At 46.6% G+C, this 23,301-nt stretch overlaps 2 protein-coding genes and 2 long non-coding RNA genes across 7 annotated transcripts in view; 1 reads left to right on the plus strand and 3 right to left on the minus strand.

The window, feature by feature from the left end:
- Window positions 1-7,652, minus strand: TEX47 (testis expressed 47). 3 transcript variants are annotated; one of them, XM_081840670.1, is made up of 7 exons: window positions 7,537-7,652; window positions 7,025-7,094; window positions 5,929-6,032; window positions 3,886-3,950; window positions 3,258-3,399; window positions 1,303-1,462; window positions 1-187 (listed from the first exon to the last, which is right to left on the minus strand). In XM_081840670.1, exons 1-7 carry the CDS (start codon window positions 7,615-7,617, stop codon window positions 150-152), a joined length of 660 nt encoding a protein of 219 aa, XP_081696796.1. In that variant the 5' UTR covers window positions 7,618-7,652; the 3' UTR covers window positions 1-149. The 3 variants fall into 3 exon arrangements, with proteins under 3 accessions (XP_081696796.1, XP_081696795.1, XP_081696797.1); XM_081840669.1 differs by having other exon boundaries at window positions 3,258-3,453; XM_081840671.1 differs by lacking the exons at window positions 1-187; window positions 1,303-1,462 and adding an exon at window positions 1,518-1,620 and having other exon boundaries at window positions 3,258-3,453.
- LOC309329671 lies at window positions 7,580-15,366 on the plus strand. The gene is made up of 3 exons (XR_014151215.1): window positions 7,580-7,661; window positions 14,038-14,177; window positions 15,255-15,366. It is a non-coding gene; the product is annotated as an uncharacterized lncRNA (long non-coding RNA).
- LOC309329670 lies at window positions 9,304-10,782 on the minus strand. The gene is made up of 2 exons (XR_014151214.1): window positions 10,531-10,782; window positions 9,304-9,949 (listed from the first exon to the last, which is right to left on the minus strand). It is a non-coding gene; the product is annotated as an uncharacterized lncRNA (long non-coding RNA).
- SLC5A11 (solute carrier family 5 member 11) overlaps window positions 12,031-23,301 on the minus strand; it is a 25,324-nt gene continuing 14,053 nt past the window's right edge. For both annotated transcript variants that reach the window (XM_081840642.1, XM_081840641.1), the window contains exons 7-16: window positions 20,665-20,770; window positions 19,588-19,668; window positions 18,203-18,408; window positions 17,334-17,469; window positions 16,390-16,497; window positions 15,661-15,811; window positions 15,233-15,401; window positions 14,581-14,796; window positions 14,020-14,191; window positions 12,031-13,893 (exon numbers count right to left, since the gene is read on the minus strand). In XM_081840642.1, coding sequence (XP_081696768.1) covers window positions 13,673-13,893; window positions 14,020-14,191; window positions 14,581-14,796; window positions 15,233-15,401; window positions 15,661-15,811; window positions 16,390-16,497; window positions 17,334-17,469; window positions 18,203-18,408; window positions 19,588-19,668; window positions 20,665-20,770 — 1,566 coding nt within the window. In that variant the 3' untranslated portion in view covers window positions 12,031-13,672. The remainder of the gene's footprint in view (window positions 13,894-14,019; window positions 14,192-14,580; window positions 14,797-15,232; window positions 15,402-15,660; window positions 15,812-16,389; window positions 16,498-17,333; window positions 17,470-18,202; window positions 18,409-19,587; window positions 19,669-20,664; window positions 20,771-23,301) is intronic.

Genomic DNA, 23,301 nt, shown 5'->3' on the forward strand with positions numbered 1-23,301 from the left:
TGGCTTCACTAACACGTTTATTGTTGCCTTGACCCTTGACCCTGTGTGCTGGAAGGAGGTTTAATGGACGTTGACATTCCTAGCCAATTCTGCAAGTTAACAGCACCCTTGAATTGCTACCCATGAAAACGCTGGCAGTTTGGAAGGTTTCATGAAATCATATGAGTAGGAGTAGGCCACACACATTCTGCAAGGAAGAAGGAGGAAATTATAGGCAGTGTCAGATAATTAACAGCCCTTGCAAATCCCCGTACACCAGACCCTCTCAGGAGCTGATGCTTTCCTGCCCTCGGACAGTAATAGTAGTATAGAACTGTTATAAATAAGAACATAAGAGGAGCCTGGCAGCTTAATCAGGCCAGGGGCACATCTAGCCCAGCACCCTGTTTTCACAGTGGCCAACAGGTGCCTCTGGGAAACCTGCAAGCAGGACTTAAATTCAAGAACCCTCTTCCTACTTGTAGTTCCCAACAACTAGCATTCAGAGGCATAATTCCTCCACCAGTGCAGGCAGAAAGCAGCGCCGGATTACCAAATAGGCAGAGTCAGCACTGGCCTGTGGGCTCCATGCCTCTTAGGACCCCACGACAATGAATCAAAATAAGAAATATTGATTTGATCTTGAAAGAAAATTACAATCAAGTTTTCTTAGTTCAGTGTTAACCCATTAGAGCGGGGTGTGGGGTGAGATTTCTACTGCCATGGGGCCTCCACAGGATTTAATCTGGCGCTGGCATAAAGTAGCCGTCATGGCAAGTAGACACCTCTGTTCTCAGATGCAGGATGGACGAGCAGATCTTCCCCTCAAAGGCAAGTCCCACTAGTTTGGTGGTTCCAGAGTCTCCAGGCACAGGAGACCCACCCATTTGCTGAGGTTAAGCAGGTTTAGGTCTGGTCACTGCCTAGAAGGGAGACCTCTGGGAACCACCGGTCTGCTACCATGGAATCCATGATGGGGGACAACAAGCATGTGTGAAGGTAAGAGAATATTGAATTGGACGTCCCTCCAGAGTTGCACTTCAGCTTCCTTAAACAAGCCAGAAGAGCCCCTCTGGGCAGGTGTGTGATATATGCATGGCTAAATTGTAGCCTGCTGTTTAAAAAAAATGGGGGGAGTCTCATCCACTGCTCTGCCCACCTTTGCTTCTGCCCCCATCCAACACTGACATGCAGCCCTTGACCTGCAAAAGGCAGTGTGGTCTAGCGGTTAGAGTGTTGTACCCCCACCCACCCACCCACCCATGATTCTCACATACTGGAGAATGGTCCTATCGGTGGAAAGGGGGGCGGAAGGCAGCGTACCTGAATCCATTTTAGGCTGCAAAGGATTGTTGTATATCTTCAGAAACTCCTCTGGACTGAGGCACTCCTTAGCCTTGCACAAATACTGGATGGTTTCTGCTGGCATCAGAAGTTCCGGCACGACCGTGTGGAGACAATCGCTGAGGCCTTTATTGCCCACCTTTGATATCCACGGGGAGGAAGCACAATTGCCAATAAAGAGCATTGTCGTGATTAGTTTTCCTTCTGCAACTGGAAATACTTTGCTCACCTTTTCTTCCTTAAATGTTCCCAAGTCAGGGTTGGTTGGTTGGTTTTTAATCACGTAACATAAGCAACCTAATGAGAAAGCAAGAACTTAAAAACAGTGGGATCTAAAGAAAGAGATCAGTCTTAGCTTTCTTAGTTATTATTCTCTTGATACATATTGTTATGTGCAAAATAAAAAGTATACATTAAAAATACCAAAGCAGATCAAGGAAAAGAAATAAAAGCAAGCTAACCGAAGCAGATCAGGCTGAAACTCCACCCCCACCCCCCAAAATGCCTTCCAAAACAGATATCTGAGACTCTTAATCTTAGGGTTGTGGGTTTGAACTGCATGTTGGCCAAAAGATTCATGTATTGCAGGGGGCTGGACTAGATGACCCTTGCAGTCCCTTCCGATTCTATGATCCCTAGAACATCAGAAGAGCCTGGCTGCTGGGTCAGCATCCTGTTCTCACAGCAAGAAACCCCAAATGAAAGCCCACAAGTGACACATGTGCTCTCCACTCAAAGACGAGGAAAGGCACCAGTTGGAATGAATAGATTCATTTCCCTGGCATGCAAGTATAGGGTCTGTGGAATCAACTCTTGATAGCTTTGGGGCAATCGGGGCCAACAAGATGCAGATAATACGATGAGGTTCATATTATCATAGACATATTATCATAGACATCCAGTGAAGCTGAGTGTTTGAAGACTCAGGATGGATAAAATTATTTTCTTACACAGCACCTAGTTAAATGGGGACTCAGTGCCACATGAGACAGAGGTGGCCACACACTTGGATAGTTTTAAAAGAGAATCAGACACATACATGGGGGAGAGCCATCGATGGCTACTAGCCACAATGGCTGTGCTCTCCCACCATGGTCAGATGTGGTAATGCTTCTGAATATCAGTTGCTGGAAACCACAGGAGAGGAGAGCACTCTTGTGCTTGGGTCCTGCTTGCTGGCGTCCTACAAGGAACCGTTCAGCCACTGCAAGAACAAATCTGAGTGAGAGACTGCTGGTGTCCTTCTACCGAGGCTCCATAGAGAGCATTCTCACATACTGTATTTGTGCCTGGTTCTCCAGCTGTACAGCTAGGAAGAGGAAGGTGCTCCAGAAGGTCATAACCACAGCCCAAAGGATTATTGGTCATCCCCTCCCATCTTTGGAAGAACTGTACGGTTCCCGTTGTCTTAGGAAAGCAAACAATATCCTGCAGGATGCATCTCACCCGGGACACAGTCTGTTTGTACTACTGCCTTCTGGCAGGAGATACAGAAACATCAAGTCAAGGACAAATAGACTGAAAAATAGTTTCTATCCAAGAGCTGTGGCCTTCTTAAATGCAGTAACTCGATAGTGTGACCTGGGAGTTTGATGGGTGTGGGTGTGGGTGTGGCTGGAATGTGGTTTGTTTGGTTGTTGTTGTTGTTTTGCTTTTGTTGTTTTTAAGGGATGGCATCCAATTTCGTTGCACTTGTGCAATGTTGCACTTGTGTAATGACAATAAAGAATCTATCTATCTATCTAAGAACAGGGTGCTAGGCTAGACTAAGGTTACCAGATTTTTTCCAATGACTCCGGGGACACTTTTCAACTTCAATAGATTTTGTATGGGAACTGATTTGTAAATCCAGGGACTGTCCCCGGGAAACGGAGACGTCTGGTAACCTTAGACTAGACGGACTGTTGGCTCTTCATACGTAAATACGTCCTTACCTTGAGAGTCGCAAGATAAACTCCCAGTTTCAGGTTGAGGGTAAGGCACTCTGTGATCACTTCTTCTGTCGTCTGGGTCTGTGTAACGTCTTCGAGAGTTACTGGGACTTCCACTGCTGTGGCGTACCACTGGTTGAAGAGTCTGGTCGGGATGTTGTGAGACATTGCTAATATCTTAACGTCCTGTATTAAAGCACTGGGGGTAGGGGTAGTGATGGATGGACAGATCCGTCAGCTTTTCGTTTCTCTCCCTTTCTCATTCTTTCAATCCAATCTTAAATTCAGTTCCCCCACGTTTCCTGGGTTTGGGTGCAAATTTCTCCTAGTAAGCACATTTTTGCATGACGCTTTGAAAAATATAGACATCTTTGCAAGCAATTTTCTGCCTGTGCACTAAGAAGAAGGAAATTGATGGGCAGGGCTGTCCTCTGAGACTGTAAGTAATAGAATAGCAGGCGAGTGGGGGCTGCACTCCAGGGGGTCGGACTAGATGACCCTTGGGTCCCTTCTCCAACTCTACAATTCTATGCTTCTATGAAGGAAGAATGAGGTTGGTGGGACTGTGCTCTGTTCACCCTAATGGACCAGCCCCCATCAGTCTCCCCTGAACAAGTTTCCAATCACTTACTTTGAGTCTTGATTTTCAACAGCTGCCAAGTCCATAAGGATGTGGTAGAGTGTGCCACTGGATGCCTACAAATTATTATTATTATTATTATTATTATTATTATTATTATTAAATATTTATTAAAATTTTCAGAAATAATACAATGTAAAATAAAAAGAAAAAATAACAAAAATACAAAAATAAAAACAATTAAAAACACATTGAATTTCCATTACTTATTTTCTTTTAACTTATTTCCCAGACCTCCTCATACCTCCCTTTTTTTATATTCCAATTCAGAGGGTTAGTTCAGCAAATCCTCACCATTAGTTTTTACTTATTTCTAAACCTTTTTTTTCATATTCTCTTAAGCATTACAGCTGGAAACCACTTAATTTCTGTCCAACATCATTCTAACATTCATTAATTTTACAATATTTCTGTAAATAGTCTTTAAATTTCTTCCAGTCTTCTTCCGCCGACTCTTTTCCCTGGTCTCGGATTCTGCCAGTCATTTCTGCCAGTCATCATTATTATTATTATTATTATTATTATTATTATTATTATTACTACTACTACTACTACTATTTCCTTTTTCCCAGACAAGGACTCAAGACAGCTTGCAGATAAAAATGCAAAACACAGATAAAATAGAAAAGCTAATTGCATAAAAAAGACCATCATTAAAAAGTAATTAACTGAACAGTAATACAAATGAAACAATATAAAAAACCCCAAATCTATTAAAAAAAAGTGAATAACAACAGTAAAAACATTACATCACCAGCTCCCTAAAGGATTGCTGGAATAGAAAGGTTTTCACCTGCTAGTGGAAGAACAGCAAGGAGGGAGCCAGTCTGGCTTCTCTAGGAAGGGAGTTCCAAAGTCTGGGAGCAACCACCAAAAAGGCCCTCTCATGCGTCCCCACTAAGCTTGTCTGTGAGGATGGTAGGATGGAGAGAAGGGCCTTCCCTGAAGATCTTGGAGCCTGGGCAGATTCATATGAAAGAATCTGGATTTTCAAAGGGAGCAGGAAGTGGGGGAGGCATAAATGCTCAAGTCACTCTGGGGTCTGATATCCTCTGTTATGGAGGACAGGAATAGAGTAGCATGAGAGGCAGAATGGGAGTTTTGACATTGTTTCTAAATTTTGGGTTTGATGGATGTTATTAAGTCAAATACTCAGCTCCAGGCATTTCCAGACTCTCTGTTTTCAGGTGGGATTCAACTACCTATCGACAAACTCAGCTTTCACAGTTGAAGCTGGTCAGGCACTTGCAACATAAAGCCACTTTTCCTAAAGACTGGAGAGTTATCAGTAAGGAAATTGAAAGGCACTGGGCACTTTGGAATTATAATTACTTGATGCAACCACATCTAACTTCCTCACAAACAAATCAGAATGAATGCACAATAAGCAGCCAATGTTGTCTAAAACTGCCTACAAACTTGGTGCAAACCAGTCAGACGGAACGATCAATAAATTGCTTCCAAAATGCAAGGCAGCCTTTTGCAGAACCCAGCTGCCCTCCGGTGGCCACTTAAAGGGACCCCTGACCATTAGGTCCAGTCACGGATGACTCTGGGGTTGCGGCGCTCATCTCGCTTTATTGGCCAAGGGAGCTGGCATACAGCTTCCGGGTCATGTGGCCAGCATGACTAAGCCGTTTCTGGCGAACCAGAGCAGCACACGGAAACAACGTTTACCTTCCCGCCAGAGCGGTACCTATTTATCTACTATCTACTTGCACTTTGAGTGCTTTCGAACTGCTAGGTTGGCAGGAGCAGGAACTGAGCAACGGGAGCTCACCCCGTCGCGGGGATTCGAACTGCCGACCTTCTGATCGGCAAGTCCTAGGCTCTGTGGTTTAACCCACAGCGCTACCAGCGTCCCCCAGTGGCCACTTACCTGAATGTAAATCCCATTGAACAAAGCGAGTCCTCGTTACAAGGGAAAATGTGCAGACATTCAGTTGCATGTGGGATTTCTCTGGGATTTGTGATTAACCTGCACTATTATAGAAAGAGGGATCTCTTGGCTTGAACCTGGTAGATCTGACTCACCTCTAGAATGTGCAGAAGACAGTGAGAGTAGATGAGGAGGATGCCTGAGGGGGACTCCCCTAGGTGGATCTTGGAAATCCTCTGGAAAAGTTGCTCATGGTATGCTTATGAAGAGGAGGGAGCGAAAGGAGACCAACTGAGAGATCCACTGGAAAAATCATTGCCCAAGCGTAATGGACCCAAACAGGTCATGGCCATACCCATGGAGCCACACCCCTTCGAAGACTGTGCATGAACAGACTAGATGTGGTCTTCTAGATTTTTGTACCTGGCCCTCACTATTCTTCCCACATCATATCCTTTCTTCAGCCACAGCTACCCACTCCCTGGCCCTGCCTCTCACCCTCTATGAGTATTTTTACCTGGCTGGAAAGTGTATTTGAACTTCCATAATGCCTCCTACAAATGAGAGAGAGAGAAGTGCGCAGTGTTTTTCTTCTAGAAAGAGAGATGCTGCTACTGAATACCCTTGAGTACTGCCAGGAAAAAAAAAAAACACTGGGTGCATGTGAGACTGTGTATAGAGACTGGCCTGCTGTACAAAGCTAATGTTTATTATTTATTGTTGTTATTGTTGTTGTTGCTGTCATTCACTCTAAGGTCCCAGGGTAGATTGCAACATTAAAACACAACATCAAAACGCGTTTTCACCCACTTACAATCATATAAATAAGGTGGATCCTAAAAAATATACACCTCAAGTGTCAAAAGGCTGGGGTAAAGAGGATGCATCTTCATCATCCTCCAGATAAGGAGCCAGACACACTGCTGTGGCGAGGGAGCTCCACAGCTCAGGAGCCACCTAAGAGAAGGCCCTGTCCCAGCCTCAAAGCGCCCCACCCCACCCCGTGAGCCTCTGAGGGCAGAGGAACTACCAAGAACTACCACCTCTGCCAGCCCTGGTATGTGGCCTTCGAAAGGTTGCCATAAGGGAATGCAGCCCTCAGGGTGAAAAGTATTCCCCACTACCACAGGAAAGCCCTGTGGAAGTTCTGCAGCCCAGTTCATCTCTGAGGCTGTTTTTTCCAGCACTGGAAGAGGCTCACGGCCAATGCCTTGCCTCCCGAAAGTCCGCGTGAGAGGGTAGCTCACATACCTGTGACATCTGCGCTCTCCGCATTTTCTCGCAACAGCGCGACAAAGAACAGCCGATGGAGCAGGAATTTCTGGGGTCAGAGGGAACATGAAAGGTTCTGTTAGTAGCTATTTGCCAGCATCTCGGGCCCATTTTACAGGAATGGCAGTTGAATATTACGCTGTTGAGAGCCAGAGCTGGAAGTAGGCCAGTAAATAAAATAGCCTGTGTCAGTGAAGTTCATACTTTATTCAAAGAAGCCAATAAAGCTCAGGCCTAGGACACATGGCTACCCTTTGGGACTATGAAGAGGTTCAAAATGGCCGGGCGAAGCCTACACTACATGTGTAGAGGGCAGAGTGGGGCAACTTGAGAAGCCATGATATGGAAAGGGATGAGGAGCTGGTCTGGAGTTGTGGGAGAGCAGAAAGAATGGAGGGACGTTGAGGAGACGCTGTGCAGAGGCGTTGAGGTGGAAGCGTGGCCTTGTGCTGAGGAGAACCTTCCACCGCCACCCAAATTTCCCCTCACACCTTCATCTGTTGGCGCCTTTTCTCCTCCAGAGCACTGAGGAGGGTGCTCCTCGCCACAATGTTGGCCAGTATGTTGGCCATTTTGCCCAAGATGGCAGTTCCGGAACTCAAGAGAACAGTCTGAGGTAACGGACGCGTGAGGGAATGGCCTCCCCTGGGAAGTCAGCTCTATTGCCAGCCTGTGTTCTGAGGATGTACGAATCTATGCTTTGAACCTGCTCTACGCAAAAGAAAATAAGCAAATATATAGGATTGAGGGGAGGCCATCTTTGGATCTCCTCCAAGCCTGCAGTTTTATTTTTATTTTTTTGTATATAATTTTTATTAAGTTTTGTTTTACAATTTGAGATACTCATTTTGCATCCTTAAGATATCAATTACTTTCCTTCTTCTCTTTCCATGGTTCATTTTACATATCTTATATCCCTGCATTATTTTACAAAAACTGTGCCATTCGATATTCCATTATTGCATCCATCAAACTTATTTACACTGTTAAATTTATCTTAATGCTGCCAGTAGTACACAATCATTTACCATATATTCAGTAAACGTTTTCCAATCTTCTTTAAATGTATGTTCTTCTTGTTCTCTTATGTTAAGTCTGCAAGTTGTGCATATTCTGTCAGCTTAGGTTGCCATTCTTTTTTGGTTGGGACCCCTTTCATTTTCCATTTTTGGGCTAACAAAACACGGGCCACAACAGTAGCACACATAAAGACATAAATAACCAAACCTGCTGTTTTACATCTGTAAGATGGGATCTTGCAGCAGAAGGAACTACATGACATGGCATGGAGAAAGTGGGGAGAAAATATTTTCTCCCTTTCATAACAACTAGGAACTCATGGGCATCCAATGAAGCTGAATGTTGGAAGATTCAGGACACATAGAATCATAAGAGTTGGAAGGGACCAAGCGGGTCATCTAGTCCAACCCCCGCAATGCAGGAATCTTTTGTCCAACATGGGGCTCAAACCCACAACCCTGAGATTAAGAGTCTCGGGCTCTACTGACTTAGCTATTACATAAAAGGAAGGACTTCTTCCCGCAGTGCGTAGTTGAACTATGGAACTTGCTCCTTCAGGAGGCAGTGGTGGCCGCCATCTTGGATGGTTTTAAAAGAGGATTAGACAAGTTTATGGAAGAGAAGGGTATCAAGGGCTACTGGCCACGATGGCTTGGCTCTGCCTCCACAGTTGGAGGCAGCAATGCTTCTGAATACCAGTTGCCAGAAATCACAGCAGAGGAGAGGGCTCTTGTGCTGGAGTCCTGCTTGTGGATTTCACACTGGGGCATCTGGTTGGCCACTGTGAGACCCAAATGCTGGATTCGATGGGCCATTGACCTGGTCCAGCAGGCTCTTCTTATGTTCTTATTATGGAGTGGTCAAACCAGTCTCTTTTGTTAAGTTAAAGACCTTTAACATAACTTAAAGCTTATTTTTACATGACTAAACATTTGGCCAAGTACAGGTGTGCTGCCATAGAAACAACCAGCCAGTGATGCTTCGATTCAAAAGAACAGACAGAAAAGAGATGGAAAAGTGCACTGGAAAGTGTGGGATAATTTTATTTTTATTTATTAAAACACTTGCTTGACAAAACTGACACCTAATCTCCCCAGAAACAAATAAGGATGGAGATTCCCGCTGGACAGTCCAATCTCTCTGCAAAAAAAATCAGGTTGAATGCTGATTAAACAGGCCATCTGGAGGCAAACCTAGTCTTTGTTTGTGGTATAGGAATGTATCTTGGGTTTTTCCCCCCTTTAGAAATAAATAAATATCAAGACTACTTCTTGGAAAGGAGCCTTCCTAAAACTCAGAAAGAAGCAAGTATATCTAAACCAGGTTATCTAGAGACATTTATTGCCAACCAAGGTTGAGCCTAGTCTATTTTCAGTGTTGGATTTTTTCTGTGCAGTTAAGGCAGCTGTTATAAAGACACTCATTTTCTGAGGAAAGACAATTTGGGCTGCGCTACGCTAGAATCACACAGTCGAGCTTCAAATATTATCAGCATCGCATTTAACTTTCCTGGGTTCTCCAAAGACAAGGATAGGATCTGCACACATTTCCCTGGGCATCACGTGCAACTTTCCCACATCACCCTGGAGCTAGTATGAAGAGGCCACTGGGTTAGACTGGTTATTGCATGATGAAGAAAACTGAAGCCAGCTCAGACATATGGACATCCTTGCACAGATGCCTAACTCCATTCAGAAGAATAAATAAAAACACACACATTGGTTTTTGTTTTTACAAGTCCATGAAAAACATGACGCAGTTCATAAAATACTCCATAAAAATACTCTCTGCATTATTTTGTACAGTAAAAGGGACACCGTCAAAACACTCTCCCATTGAAAATCTCACAAATACGTTGGCCATTTCAACAAGCAACTCGTTCTCCTTCTGTGCTGATCCCGGGGGGAAGGTTACCGTTGGCGTAGTCAAAGTCCGGTCCTGGGTCACTAGCTTGGAATCAGTCCACAAGGAGCGGGGTGAGGTCCGAAACAGGAAGCCGGGCGGGGACAGGAGCACTGGAGAGTCAGGTCTGGGTCCAGGCAGGAACAGGTACTCAACAACGACGTTGCTCCCACAACCTGGGACCGGGCCGACTGGCCTTTATCTGTTCTGAGGCCAGGGGCGGTCCCGGCCCCTAGGAGACCCGCCTCTCTTGGCCTTAAGGTGAGCACTCCTCCTGGGAGAAACCAGTTCCCTTCGCCTCTCTGCCCTGAGCCTCTGCAGTTCAGGAGAGGCTAAAGGGTTACTGGGCCCAGCGGGAGATTCACCTGCAGGCACTGAGTCCTCAACCACCTCTGGAGCCAGAGTGGAATCACCTGGTGCCTGCTTCTGAGGATCCGGCACAGGTGCAGGCGCTTCAGAATCAAGGCCCTGCCCCAGTTCAGCCGGCCCTGGAGGCGGGGACTCCTGTGCAGGCTGGGATTCCTCTGGTTCAGCCTCTGAATCGGAATCCCAGACCATCACACCTTCCTAGCTATGTCCACAGATGTTTCTGGGAGGTTATGCAGTCTTCCTGCACTCTAGAAAAGTTCATTTTGCTACCTTTTCCTTCATTGTTACACTGAAGTTTAGCACCCTGTTAAAGAACCTTTTATAGTATTGCAGACCTGTAGAGTTGGAAGGGACACCCAAGGGTTCTGTAGTCCAACCTCCAGCAATGCATGTTCACTTCTTTTTCAAGAGAATGGTTTTTTTTTTTAATCAGCCCCTAATATTAGCTTTTAGGGACGCAGGTGGCGCTGTGGGTTAAACCACAGAGCCTAGGACTTGCTGATCAGAAGGTCGGCGGCTCGAATCCCCGCGACGGGGTGAGCTCCCGTTGCTCGGTCCCTGCTCTTGCCAACCTAGCAGTTCGAAAGCACTCTTAAGTGCAAGTAGATAAATAGGTACCGCTCCGGCGGGAAGGTAAACGGCGTTTCCGTGTGCTGCTCTGGTTTGCCAGAAGCGGCTTAGTCATGCTGGCCACATGACCCGGAAGCTATATGCCGGCTCCCTCAGCCAATAAAGCGAGATGAGCGCTGCAACCCCAGAGTCAGTCACGACTGGACCTAATGGTCAGGGGTCCCCTTACCCTTAATATTAGCTTTTAACACAATATTGGCATTATATGACACCACTGAATAAACATTTGTAAATCGAGAATGCCTGGGATGTACATCTGCAGGAGATTAAACAGAACATAACAGGTTGTTCTTGTAGTGACTGAAAACCTTAATAAAAAAAATTCCTTCCAGCAGCACCTTAGAGACCAACTAAGTTAGTTACTGGTATGAGCTTTCGTGTGCATGAACACTTCTCCATCTTCTTCATGCACATGAAAGCTGATACCAATGACAAATTTAGCTGGTCTCTAAGGTGCTACTGGAAGGAATTTTTTTTCTTTTGTTTTGACTATGGCAGACCAACACGGCTACCTACCTGTAATGAAAACCTTAAGACGTGCCTATCCTACAAATGTAGACAGAGTGACTTTAGCTCGGTGCATAGTATACCTGCACTGCATGCAGAAGCCCCCCAGTTTAATCCCTGGCATCTCCAGGTAGGGCTGGGAGAGACTTGGGACTGAAACCCTGGACAGTTGTTGCTGGTCAATGTGGGCAATACTGAGCTCGATAGACCAAAGGTCTGACTCAATATCAGGTAGCTTCCAATGTTTCAAATAAATTGTATGCCCGTTAAGCTGTCATGGTTCAAGCTATAGAGGAAAGTCAACCCCCCTGAACTACAGTAGGCTCAGGACAATCAAAAATACTTGTTCACTGTGGTAACTTTTGCATGTAACACTAAGCCAAAGTACGTCTCCCAGGAAAGAGGAGATTACAGTCGCTTTGTTCCTTCCCAGTCCTTTTTTGCTCAGTATGGCAGCTAAGCCAAAGTTGGCTTAGCAGGGGTCAGCAGACTTTTTGAGCAGGGGGCCGGTCCACTGTCCCTCAGACCTTGTGGGGGGCCGGACTATATTTGGGGGGGGGGGAATGAACGAATTCCTATGCCCCACAAATAACCCAGAGATGCATTTTAAATAAAAGCACACATTCTACTCATGTAAAAACACACTGATTCCTGGACCATCTGCGGGCCAGATTTAGAAGGCGATTGGGCTGGATCTGGCCCCTGGGCCTTAGTTTGCCTACCCATGGCTTAGCATGTTGTCTGAACCTAGATCTATGGTTAAGAACTCTCTGCCTTAATGATGGTTTGCGCCATGCTGAGCTAAGAGGATTGGGGAGGACCAAAGAGGTGGTGAGCTCCTCTGGAGGAGCCAGCGCATGAACACGGTTCTGGTATGAGAGCATCACCATGGCATGGGTCCCCATAGCTAAACATTGGGGCATTAAAGCAGGCTTTGCTCACCTGGAGAGCTCTAGACACTTTGGACTACAACTCCCATCAGCCCTAGAAAGCACAGCCTCATGGGATTTGAAGTCCGAAACATCTAGAGGGCACCAGGTTGGCAAAGGCTTTATTAAAGACCCCGCGTTGTATCCAATGCTAGTCCTACTCAGAACAGACCCAAGGGAATAGTGAGTGATACTAATGTAAGAACCTAAGAAGAGCCTGTCCCGTACGGGACACAGGTGGCGCTGTGGGTTAAACCACAGAGCCTAGGACTTGCCGATCAGAAGGTCGGCGGTTCAAATCCCTGCAACGGGTGAGCTCCCATTGCTCGGTCCCTGCTCCTGCCAACCTAGCAGTTCGAAAGCACATCAAAGTGCAAGTAGATAAATAGGTTCCACTCTGGCGGGAAGCTAAGCGGTGTTTCTGTGTGCTGCTCTGGTTTGCCAGAAGCGGCTTAGTCATGCTGGCCACATGACCCGGAAGCTGTACGCCAGCTCCCTCAGCCAATAAAACGAGATGAGCACCGCAACCCCAGAGTTGGCCACAACTGGACCTAATGGTCAGGGGTCCCTTTACCTTTACCTTTAAGAAGAGCCTGCTGGATCTGGCCAGCATCCTGTTCTCACAAGGGTCAACCGAAACCCCAAAGTGGGATTTGAGTAGAAGTTCACTCTCCCTTCCTGTGGTTTCTAGCAGCTGGGATTCGGAAGCATTGCTTTCCCCAAGCAGAGCAGAACCCTCATGACTAGTAGACATTAATAGCTCTCCATGAATTTATCTAATTCTCTTACAAAACCATCCAGGTTGGTGGCCCTCACTGCCTCCTAGGGAATAGTTAGTTCCATAGTCCTATCTATTGTTTGCTAATTTCAATGGGTTTACTCCGAGTAGAACTTAGCTGGCTACAACCCCCAGAGCCGCAAAAGAGACCTGCCGCATGTGGGGTTATGCGAGTGTCAGGAAATGTGTGGCAAAAGAATGGTGTCTCACTTGTTTAAATAATAACTGTGCCAAGCAAACCTGCTATTGGTCTTTGCCCCCAAAATCACCACCTAGGACCCGGTTACATTGGAGAGGCTCTGGATTTCTCCTACTGCGAATTCTTCAAGTCCATCTGCAAGCATTCAGGCCCTTTTTCCTTGAGAATTTTAAAAACACACAGTGTCTGGTACAGGGTCATTATTAAATGTTATCATTCGCCTTAGTCCTTCCTATAGCAATGCCCATCTGCTTGGCGCTGAACAGCGTCCTTTGAATAGATGAGGCTTGATGCTACGCAAAGTAAGCCCAGAGGAAGACGCCTGCACTTAAGCAGACTATCAGGTTGACATTGAGGATGTGCTTCACAAAAGGTGCTTCCTTCGTGGAAGCCATGGCGGTTTCACTTTTCAATTCTGCAGCAGATTTCGGAGTGTCCGCATTCCTGCTCTCCATCCCACAGATCCACAAAAACAGCCTTGTGAGTTTGGAGGTCTTCTTACAATCCAGGGAACCTAAAGAGGAGACAAGTTAGCAGTAAATCAGTGGTCAGGCTCATGGACATGGGAAAGGGACCCATGACCCTGATATTAAGAGTCTCATGCTCTACTAACTGAACTATGTCCTCTGATAAGTTTTACCATTTTGATTGTTTTCAGGGCCATCACTGATCTCAAGCTGCACTGGAGAAGGAGGACCAGCCTCATGGACACCGTTGGCAGGGAGAGGCACAGCAGGGCTTCTGGGAGCTTGTGGAAGGACATCCTTCTCTACCTGAGCATCCTTGCGGGTGAACCAGGTGAGGCGGGTGATCTGTTGGGACAAAAGGCACCTTTAACAAACTACAGATCCCAGGATTATCTGTGGTTGATGAAGCGGCATAGAAGTGTTTTAAAGGGACAGCGTGGGGACTCAGCTACAAGGTAAAGAAACAGTGATTTGATTGCACTTTAAACATGCAACACCAGATTGCACCAGAGAGCAGGAAATTTTGAAACGTGGTTTTCCATAGGGATCTTTTTCCCTTTTACTATCTAATTTCTGACTTATTTAAAGTGCCCCCCCCCCCGTGTGTAGATCCACCCTGGGTGTCACCTAATTTGCTCCAGGTTTCAGAGCTGCTCTAATCTGATTGGGCTTTAAAGCACCCAAGAAGATGGGTTCAGAAACGAGAGTTGGCAATGCCTGCTGGAATTACGCACCCTTTCCTTTGAAGGAGGCTCTGTCAGGAGACTAACAGTCACCACCACAAGCAGCGTAGCCAGACTCAGGATCATGGAGAAGTAGAGGTAGTGGACGTATTTCACCACCGCTGGACGGCCGTCTGCCTCATCGCACCGTGGCAGTGGGTAGATGAAATCCAGCACCATTCGAATCAGGCCCATTCCCATCCCGATCAAAAGGCCACAGAATGCCCCCTGGGAGGAAGGAAGAATCCCATGTTGGAACAAGAAGAGGCATCTACACCACAGTCAAGTGGAAATGTGGTTTAATCCCCCTTTTAGGGCACATCTGCTGAATTCGGCCGTCTCAAAACAACCCACAAACCAAAGCACAATGATCCTTTGAAATTTGAAACAATACTTTGGCGCTTTTTGATCAATGGATAGAATATATGACAACTCTTGCAACATAGGAATGGATTGCTTTTAGTATGGGTAAATATAATGATACTTGGAAAGCAAATTAAAATATTACAATGATTTGCATCAGAAGATGTTCTCCCCATTTTTGTTCCTGACAACTGGTCTTCAGAGACACACTCATGCCAGGGCCACCCAAAAAACTTTGCAAATAACGCAGCTCACAACCGCCATCATTCAGGGCCTCCAGGAGAACCTGCATCTCACTCACCTTTTCATTTGTTCTCCTCCAGAAGCAGCCCAGGATGAAGACCACGGCCACGGGAGGTTGCAGGTAGGAACTGATGGTCTGGATGTAAATGAAGAGCTGTCCCCCCTGGCTGGCCTGGACCAGGGGAATCCATAAGATGGAAATGACTACAAGGAGCAGGACAAAGACCCTGAATCAAGGAGAAAGGCCTCGTTATCTCTTAGTTTTGCTACTGATTTCTAATGGCAAGGAAAGAGTAAGTCCTGAAACATTAAAGGCTGTATCCAAGTGTGAATTAGCTGTGATTCCTGCATTGCAGGGGGCTGGACTAGGGAACTTTGGGGTCCCTTCCAACCTTAAAATTCTATGACCTAACTATTGGAAGTCTACCCTGGGATCTTCTGGGACTCTTGTTGGGTGTGTACCACCTTGCACATGGGGCACCTTACCTGCCGACGATCATGAGCTCCCACTCCGAAGAGAGGGGCCTGATATTTCGCCAGAGATCCATGGTGAAAATGGTGCTTGCACTGTTGAAGATGGAAGTCAGGGAGGACATCAGTGCTGCAATCATCACGGACATCATCAGACCTCTGAGTCCTGGAAGCCAAAGGAGAGCCCACCACTCATGAGGGGTGCCCTGGACCAAGCAGAGTGCCCTCCTCTCTCCTAATATAAGAAAAGCCCTGCACCAGCTGGATCAAGGCCAAAGGGGGTCCATCCAGATCATGGTCTTCAGACACCTCTTCTGGGAAGCCAGCAAGGGGGATCTGGGTTTAACAGCAACACTCTCCCCATTTGTGATACCTGACAACTGGTCTTCAGCGATAAGCTCATGCCATGCCCCAGGGCCACCCAAAAAAAACTTTGCAAATAACTCTGTTGTTTACTGAGCCACGGTGGCAACTGAACATGGCAGGGAGGAGAATGGGGACAAAATGAAAATTACTTCACTCCGCCTGTCATTGGCTCTGGTGCCACCTACTATTGACCTCCCTGCCTTCTTCCCCACCACTTCCAATGAGCACCACCCATTGTCCTTGTGCATCTTGGGCCTTATTTGTTACCATCCGAAAGTGCTGTTGGTCTCTCACCTACAGCTAAATTTCTATCCACCTGCATCTCTGAGCATCTCTCTTTGGGTTGCTGAGAAGCCCCCACCCTTCCTTCCTCCTTACCAATTGGCAAAAGTTCAATGACCAATTTGGGGTATGCAATATCAGAACATCCAGATGGGTTGCCACAGATCGTTTTGCAGATTTTCGGATCAGCACAAGCCACGAGATCTGTGGTGAAAATGTAATTTAAACTTGTTGTAAATAGCTGTGAGAGAATTGGGGGGGGGGGGGGCGGAAAGCCAAGGGCGTAAAAATGGATGGGGAACTGTTTGCAAATCATCTGTAATCAAGAGGCAGATTCTAATATTTTGTCACCTACTGAAAACAAGTCTATTTCAGCAGAAAACTAATTTAATTTGGTTTGGTTGTTGGTTCTGCATCTTACAACTTTATGATGTTTTGATGGTTTTATGGCACATTTTATTTTGGGAATGTGCTGGCAATTTGGAAATACTCAGGGTAAAAAAATTAAAGGAAGGAAGATAAGAGCTTTGATCCCTGCTCCAAATCCTTCCCCAAAACACATGCTGACCAAAATATATTTCCCCTTAGAAATCGGTATTTCACTTATTCATTGCATTGATATCCCATCTCTCCACACACACACACACACACCCCAGGAGCTCAAAGCAGCCTTCATGGCTCTTCTCCTCCTCAATTAATCCTCACAACCACCCTGTGAGGTAGGTTAGGCTGAGAGATGCAATGACTGGCCTCGAGGTCACCCAGTGAGTCCAACTTTCTCACCACTCAAACCAATGGATTCAAATGACAAGAAGGAAGAATATTAGTAAGAACTTTCTGGCAGCAAGAGCTGTTCAGCAGTGGAACAGACAACCTCAGAACATGGCCTTCATTTGAGGTTTTTAAGCAAAAGTTGGACAGCAATTTGTCAGGGATTCTTTAGCTATGACTCCTGAGATGACACTTGGTGGGTGGGTCCCTTCTAACTATGATTCACTACACTCTGCAGCATCAGGAGGCATCTTATTCTTCCTTCTTACCTGGAAAGAGGATGCGGCTGATCATGCCAGGCAGAACCATCATAAACAAGGGCAGGATTTTCAAGTAGGAGGCCAGCAAGGCTCCCCCTTTGGCATGAGACAGGTTCTTGGCTGCCAAAGATCTTTGAACAATGACCTGCAATGTAAGGAAGGAGATAGTTTGGAACAGGCCCTTCTAAGACCACCTGAGAGATGCAGAGGCAGGCAGTGGCTTATCTGGAGTTATAACAATGGAGGTGTTGGGTTTAGGATGCTTCTTTGAGGCATATGATCTGGGCCTGTTCAGTGATATATTCCTTTTGGTATGAAGTTGTTACTCACATCAATTTTGCATTGGCAAAATCCTTGGCATTTTCAGATGTTCATGAACTTTTAAATTATAACCCTGTAGTGTGGGGACTGTGGGACGCGGGTGGCGCTGTGGGTTAAACCACAGAGCCCAAGACTTGCCAATCAGAAGGTTGGCAGTTCAAATCCCTGTGACGGGGTGAGCTCCCGTTGCTCGGTCCCTGCTCCTGCCAACCTAGCAGTTCGAAAGCACGTCAAAGTGCAAGTAGATAAATAGGTACCACTCTGGCGGGAAGGTAAACGGCGTTTCCATGCGCTGTTCTGGTTTGCCAGAAGCGGCTTAGTCATGCTGGCCACATGACCCGGAAGCTGTACGCCGGCTCCCTCGGCCAATAAAGCGAGATGAGCACTGCAACCCCAGTTGGCCACGACTGGACCTAATGGTCAGGGGTCCCTTTACCTTTAGTGTGGGGACTAATGGCAAGACAACAAAAATGGATTTTAGAAGCCCTGGTGAACATTATATACCCTAATTTGATGTTGATAACATTAAAAACAACATCAAGAACAAGAACAACAACCTGGTCTGTGCACCAGTACCACAGCGAGGGGATGGTCATTCCAACCAGCACTCCCGGCCAGGGAAGGTCAGACGTGACAGGATCCCGGAAGATGTGGAAAGCATCATCCCTGGGTAAACCGCAGCTGTTGTTGCCATAGTGGCTGCTCGCAATGGCTTGGAAGTATCTGTTCTGCAAGTCTTCCAGCCCTCCAACTTTGGAAAAACCTGGAAAATTGAAGAGCAAACGATGTTCAAATTTCCTGCTAGTGCTCAGCATTTGCTTTGCATGGGCCTGCTGTGGTGGTTTGAGAAACCGCTAAGTTCAAACAATGGGATTTAGGGAAGAATTCTCCATTGTGAGGTAACATGTCTTGATACACATGAGCCCAAGAATGTGACACGCTCTCTCAGCTTAGTGCTGCAGATTTAAGCAAGGAAGAGATGTGATTTGGTAGAAGACAGAACTATTCTGTTAACTGTTACAGATTTTATCACCTTAAGAGAGTTTAAAACATTCATAAACATTGTTAAAAATATTGGTTCTGATGGAGCAACGTAAGATCGTGATGAAGGGGTGCTCTCATATCAGCTGATTATATGATCTTTTTATTTTGGACTAGGGACCTCAAAGACTAGAAATAACTCAGGCATCTCTGGGCCTCTGCGAGTGTCTGCTTATGACAAGTCTTAAAATAGGTGAATGCTAGAGACCCTTTCAGGTGTTCTCAGAAAGTTGGGGTGGCAGCAGCCCAGGACAGGGTCTTCTCTGTGGCAGCCCCTAAGCTGTGGCTCTCCCTCCCCACAGAGGTGCACCTGGCACCTTCATTGTACAGCTTCTGGTGAATGCTGCAGACGCACCTCTTTACCCAAGCTTTTGACAATGGAGATGCATATTATAGGACCCACCTTATCGCAAGTTGTTTTAAACTGATTTTCAAACAGTGTTTTAATATTATATTTTAATGCTGTAATGTGCCCTGAGACCTTAGGGTGAAGAGTGGGCAATGAATTATCATTATTATTATTATGCCTATACTGCAGACCAGGAGACTGAGTTGGCCTGCTTGAGCCTGAGGCCAGACTCAACCCAGAGATGTCCTGGATCACATGCTTAGGTGCTGCGCTGCAGCCACTCAAGCAGGTACAAGCAAAGTCAGGTAGCAATGAATGAAGTGGACATCTGCAGCTTTCTCCTGCATGCGAAACTTGGCACCACATCTCAGAGGGCAAACCCCAAACTCCATGCACAGGAGAGCTCAGCTTGTAACGCATGAGACTGTTCACCCTAGGGTCGTGGGTTAGTGCCGCGTGTTGGGCAAAAGATTCCTGCATTGCAGGGGGCTGGACGAGATGACCCTTGTGGTCCGTTCCAGTTCTATGGTTCTGTGGTTCTAAGATACTTACTGAAGCCCATCAGCGTCAGTGCCCCAGCTAGCATGATGACTGTCTGCAGGGCGTCGGTGTATATCACAGCTGCCAGGCCACCTACAGAGGGAACAGAAGAAGCAAGACCTGTGCTTGGAACTTGGTCTGGACATTAGCTTGGCCAAAAGATTGGGGCTTGCATTAGTCAAGCCTCATCTGCCCAGGTGCTTGCACAGGGCAATCAAATGGTGGCTGACCCTAGTCCCGTTCCAGGTGGATCACCACCATGAGATAACTGCTAAAAAGCAGAGCTGGTCCTACCATTAGGCAGAGTTAAAGTCACCTCAGGCAGCAGAAGTTGAAGCAGGCAAGGAGCAACCGGGAGATGTTGGAGGCCGGCTTGCCCTGTGCCCTCTAGGGTAGTCTGCTGTCCTCAGGAACACACTGCCCCATTGCCAATATCAAAATAAGACCCAATAGCCAGTCCAATCAGCTTCTTTACAGAAAGCGCTTGCACTGCAGGGCTTGGACCCTTTGGATCCACAGCACTGTGATTCTGTGAGGCTCAATGTTGGGAGGTTCAGGGCAGAAAAAGGAAGGACATCCTCACACAATGCACTGTTGGAACTATGGAACTCCACCCCACAAGATGCAGTAATCAGCAACAACTTGGATGGCATTAAATGAGGATTAGACAACTTCATCAAGGATAAGGCTATAAATGGCTATTAGCCACGATGGCTACCTATTCCGCTATCAGAGGCAGCAAGATGTTTTGAACAGTCAGCGTGACCTAGTGGTTAGTGTCAGGCTAGGGCCTGGGAGAGACCACAGATCAAATCCCCACTCAGTCATGAAGTTCCCTGTGTGACCTCACAGGGCAGTCACTGCCTTTCAGCCTGATCTACCTCACAGGGTTGTGTGTGAGAATTAAATGAGGAAGGGGAGAACCATGGGTGCTAGTTTAAGCTCATGGGGGAAAGTGGGATAGAAAAGCAATAAACAAACAAACCCTGCTAGGCGGGACGGATATATATAATCCTAGAGGTTGAATAAAGAGATAAGGACAGAGCACTCTCTCTCACTCACTCTCTTTCTGTCTCTGCTCAGACTCACCTGCCACAGTGTAAACGGCTGTGATAACCAGCAGCCCAATGACAGCCACGTAGAGATCCCAGTGCAAGGCCTGCTGGATGAAGAGGGCCCCAGCGTACATGTCAACCTGGAGGAGACAAAATCCAGACAGGTATGAGGACACTGAGGTTAGACTCTGACTGGTCTTTTGGATCTACTTGACCATGAGGATTCCTCCTCCATTCATCTTGATTTGTTTGTGGGATGTTTACACGTCTCCCCATTAACCATTCACTCGTCCCACATTTTTCAGTGTGCTTTCCAAATGGCAAAGAAGCCTGATTCTTTTTTAAAGTGTGTGTGTGTTGCACTAGAGGGTGGCAGAGGGCTTTGATCCACTCCCGCAAAATACTGGAGGCACCTCAAGTAGACCAATAAATGCTCTCAGCTCCATTGTACCCTACAGCTGAAGGACCCGCCCACCCCCACCCCCTGTACAGACAGCCAAGCTCTGTTCAGCTCTTTTGGACAAAGGAGAAGCTTGTTTGGAAGAGGAAGAGCTGGAACAATGGCTCAGTCATTCCTTGGGAGCAGGAAACTCAACAGGTGCTGGAAAGCAGCAGTAGCAGTCTGTGGGGAGTTGGGGGTAGCCCCCAATCCCGGCTGCTAGAAAAGCATGGTGGGATTTACCCCACCCTACCACCGCCACGTCCCTCTTTAATTTGACATTCTCTTGAATTTCAAACAGGAGAATTTATTTATTTCCTGAATTTCTACTCTATCTTTTCCTCCAAGGAACTCGAGGCAGCATAGGCATGCTTCTCCCTTTCCCCATTTAATCCCCCAAACAACCTTTTTAGGTAGGTTGGGCTGAGAAAGGCGGTGAATGGCCCAAGGCAGTGAGCTTTTTGGCCAACTGGGGATTTGAACCCTGGTCTCCCAGGTCCTAGTCTGACATTCTAACCACTACACCACACTGGCTTTCATGCATACTCCATGGCCAAAAAGGGAGGTTTTGTTTGCCCTGAATGCTGTTGAAGTTACGGTCAGGGCTGCCTCTGTTGCTGCAGGCCTACTCTAGGTGATATGTGTGATTAAACGGAAGACACCATGAGCCTAACACAATATAGGGCCACCGTGTTGAGCTGGGTTAAAAGATGGTTCATCTGGCATCCACACAACATTTCAGGGAGCACAGAATGCCCTGCATCACTGCCACACAGTAGAAAGCACATTTGAGGTTACATTCAACGCAGGAAGGGCTTTGCAAAATTCATGCGAGACAACGTGGGCAAAGGAAGTTTGGGGATGCGAACAAACACAATGGAAATGAAATTAACCCAACAACCACACACAACTGCCTCAAATTCACCAGCCAGTCTGACCTGGGGTGGGGCAGGGGGACAAGGATCCCCCCAACCCCTTATGACCCCCATATGCGAGTAACTCCCCCTCCCTGCCCCATCTCTGTATATCACTCCAGGACTCTGTTTGTGTGCATCAATAATTATTTTGAATCAGTCTTCAAACTAAACTAATACAGTCATACCTCGGATTGTGATTGCTGCAGGTTGCATGTTTTCCGGTTATTAGTACAGGTTACTTCGGGTTTTGGCACTCACGCATGTGCAGAAGCACTAAATGGCGCTTTGTGCATGCACAGAAGCGCTGAATTGCATCATGCGCGTGTGCAGACACAGCGCTGCAGGTTGTGAATGTGCCTCCCACATGGATCACGTTCGCAACCCGAGGTTCTACTGAAATCCACATGATGACATCAGTAAAGCAAGGCAGCTGTGTATGGAATCCAGACTGGAAGCATCTTCCTGCTAGATGCAAAAATGCACCCTGATCCTGCTATTGATGGAACACAAGCAACAGACACTCCATGGGGGGGGGGGCAGTCCATATTATTATTAACAGTAGTAATAGTAGTAGTAGTGGCCTTGAGTGCTGTTTGGTTGTTAATGAGCAACTAAAGAGAAAGTGTTAGTAAGTTACTCATTAAAACCCATTGACCCCAAAGAAGAAGAATTACTAAACCAGACAGGTTAGTCGTCCTCTGTCACTGTCCAGCACAACACAGAAGAGGGTCATCATGGCTCAGGGCAGAGCCCCAGCTTCAGTCCCCAGCATCTCCAAGCCAGGCTGGTAATGTCCCTCACCCAGAATCCCAGAAAGCCATTGCAAGACAATACTAGCTAAATGGACCAAGGTATAAGGTCTGTGTCTAAATGTTTTTGTTTTGCTCCAGAGATTTTCCCATGAAAACATCCTCTGAATTGGACATCAAACTGGGGTTTCCACGGACTTATGTTTGCTCTGATTGAGCTTTAAAGAGCATGTTTCCACAGCAAAAGCTCCGGAGCGGCGGTGGCGGGGGGGGGGTGCACTTGGACACAGAGCTGTAAATAGCTGACCATGATAACAGCACAGCAGAGGTAAGTGTGGATAAGCCCTCAGATGTTCTGCTGGTGCTGGCATCTCCTTTACATCTATATCAAGAGAAATAAGTTCACAAAAAGGGAGCAAACCAAACAGACAGAACTACAAGCAGGAAACTCAGCAACAGACAAAATAGATAAGGAGGGAGAAGATTCTGTGCTCAAGCAAAGTGAGCTGCTACTGCTTTCGCTTGCCCTTATTCCAACAGGAAGAACACAAAGGAACACTTTGTAA

This window comes from Podarcis erhardii (assembly GCF_964252035.2).
Source record: "Podarcis erhardii genome assembly, chromosome: 14".
NCBI classification, from domain to species: Eukaryota; Metazoa; Chordata; class Lepidosauria; order Squamata; family Lacertidae; genus Podarcis; species Podarcis erhardii.

What these genes read in the sequence shown, in the direction of transcription:
- TEX47 (XM_081840669.1), bottom strand. Translation starts at nt 7,617, where the DNA reads ATGGCCAACATACTGGCCAACATTGTGGCGAGGAGCACCCTCCTCAGT. An exon ending in AAAGGCGCCAACAGATGAAG is followed by an intron (nt 7,095 to 7,536) that starts GTGTGAGGGGAA and finishes CTCTGACCCCAG; the next exon opens with AAATTCCTGCTCCATCGGCT. An exon ending in GGAGAGCGCAGATGTCACAG is followed by an intron (nt 6,033 to 7,024) that starts GTATGTGAGCTA and finishes CCTCTTCATAAG; the next exon opens with CATACCATGAGCAACTTTTC.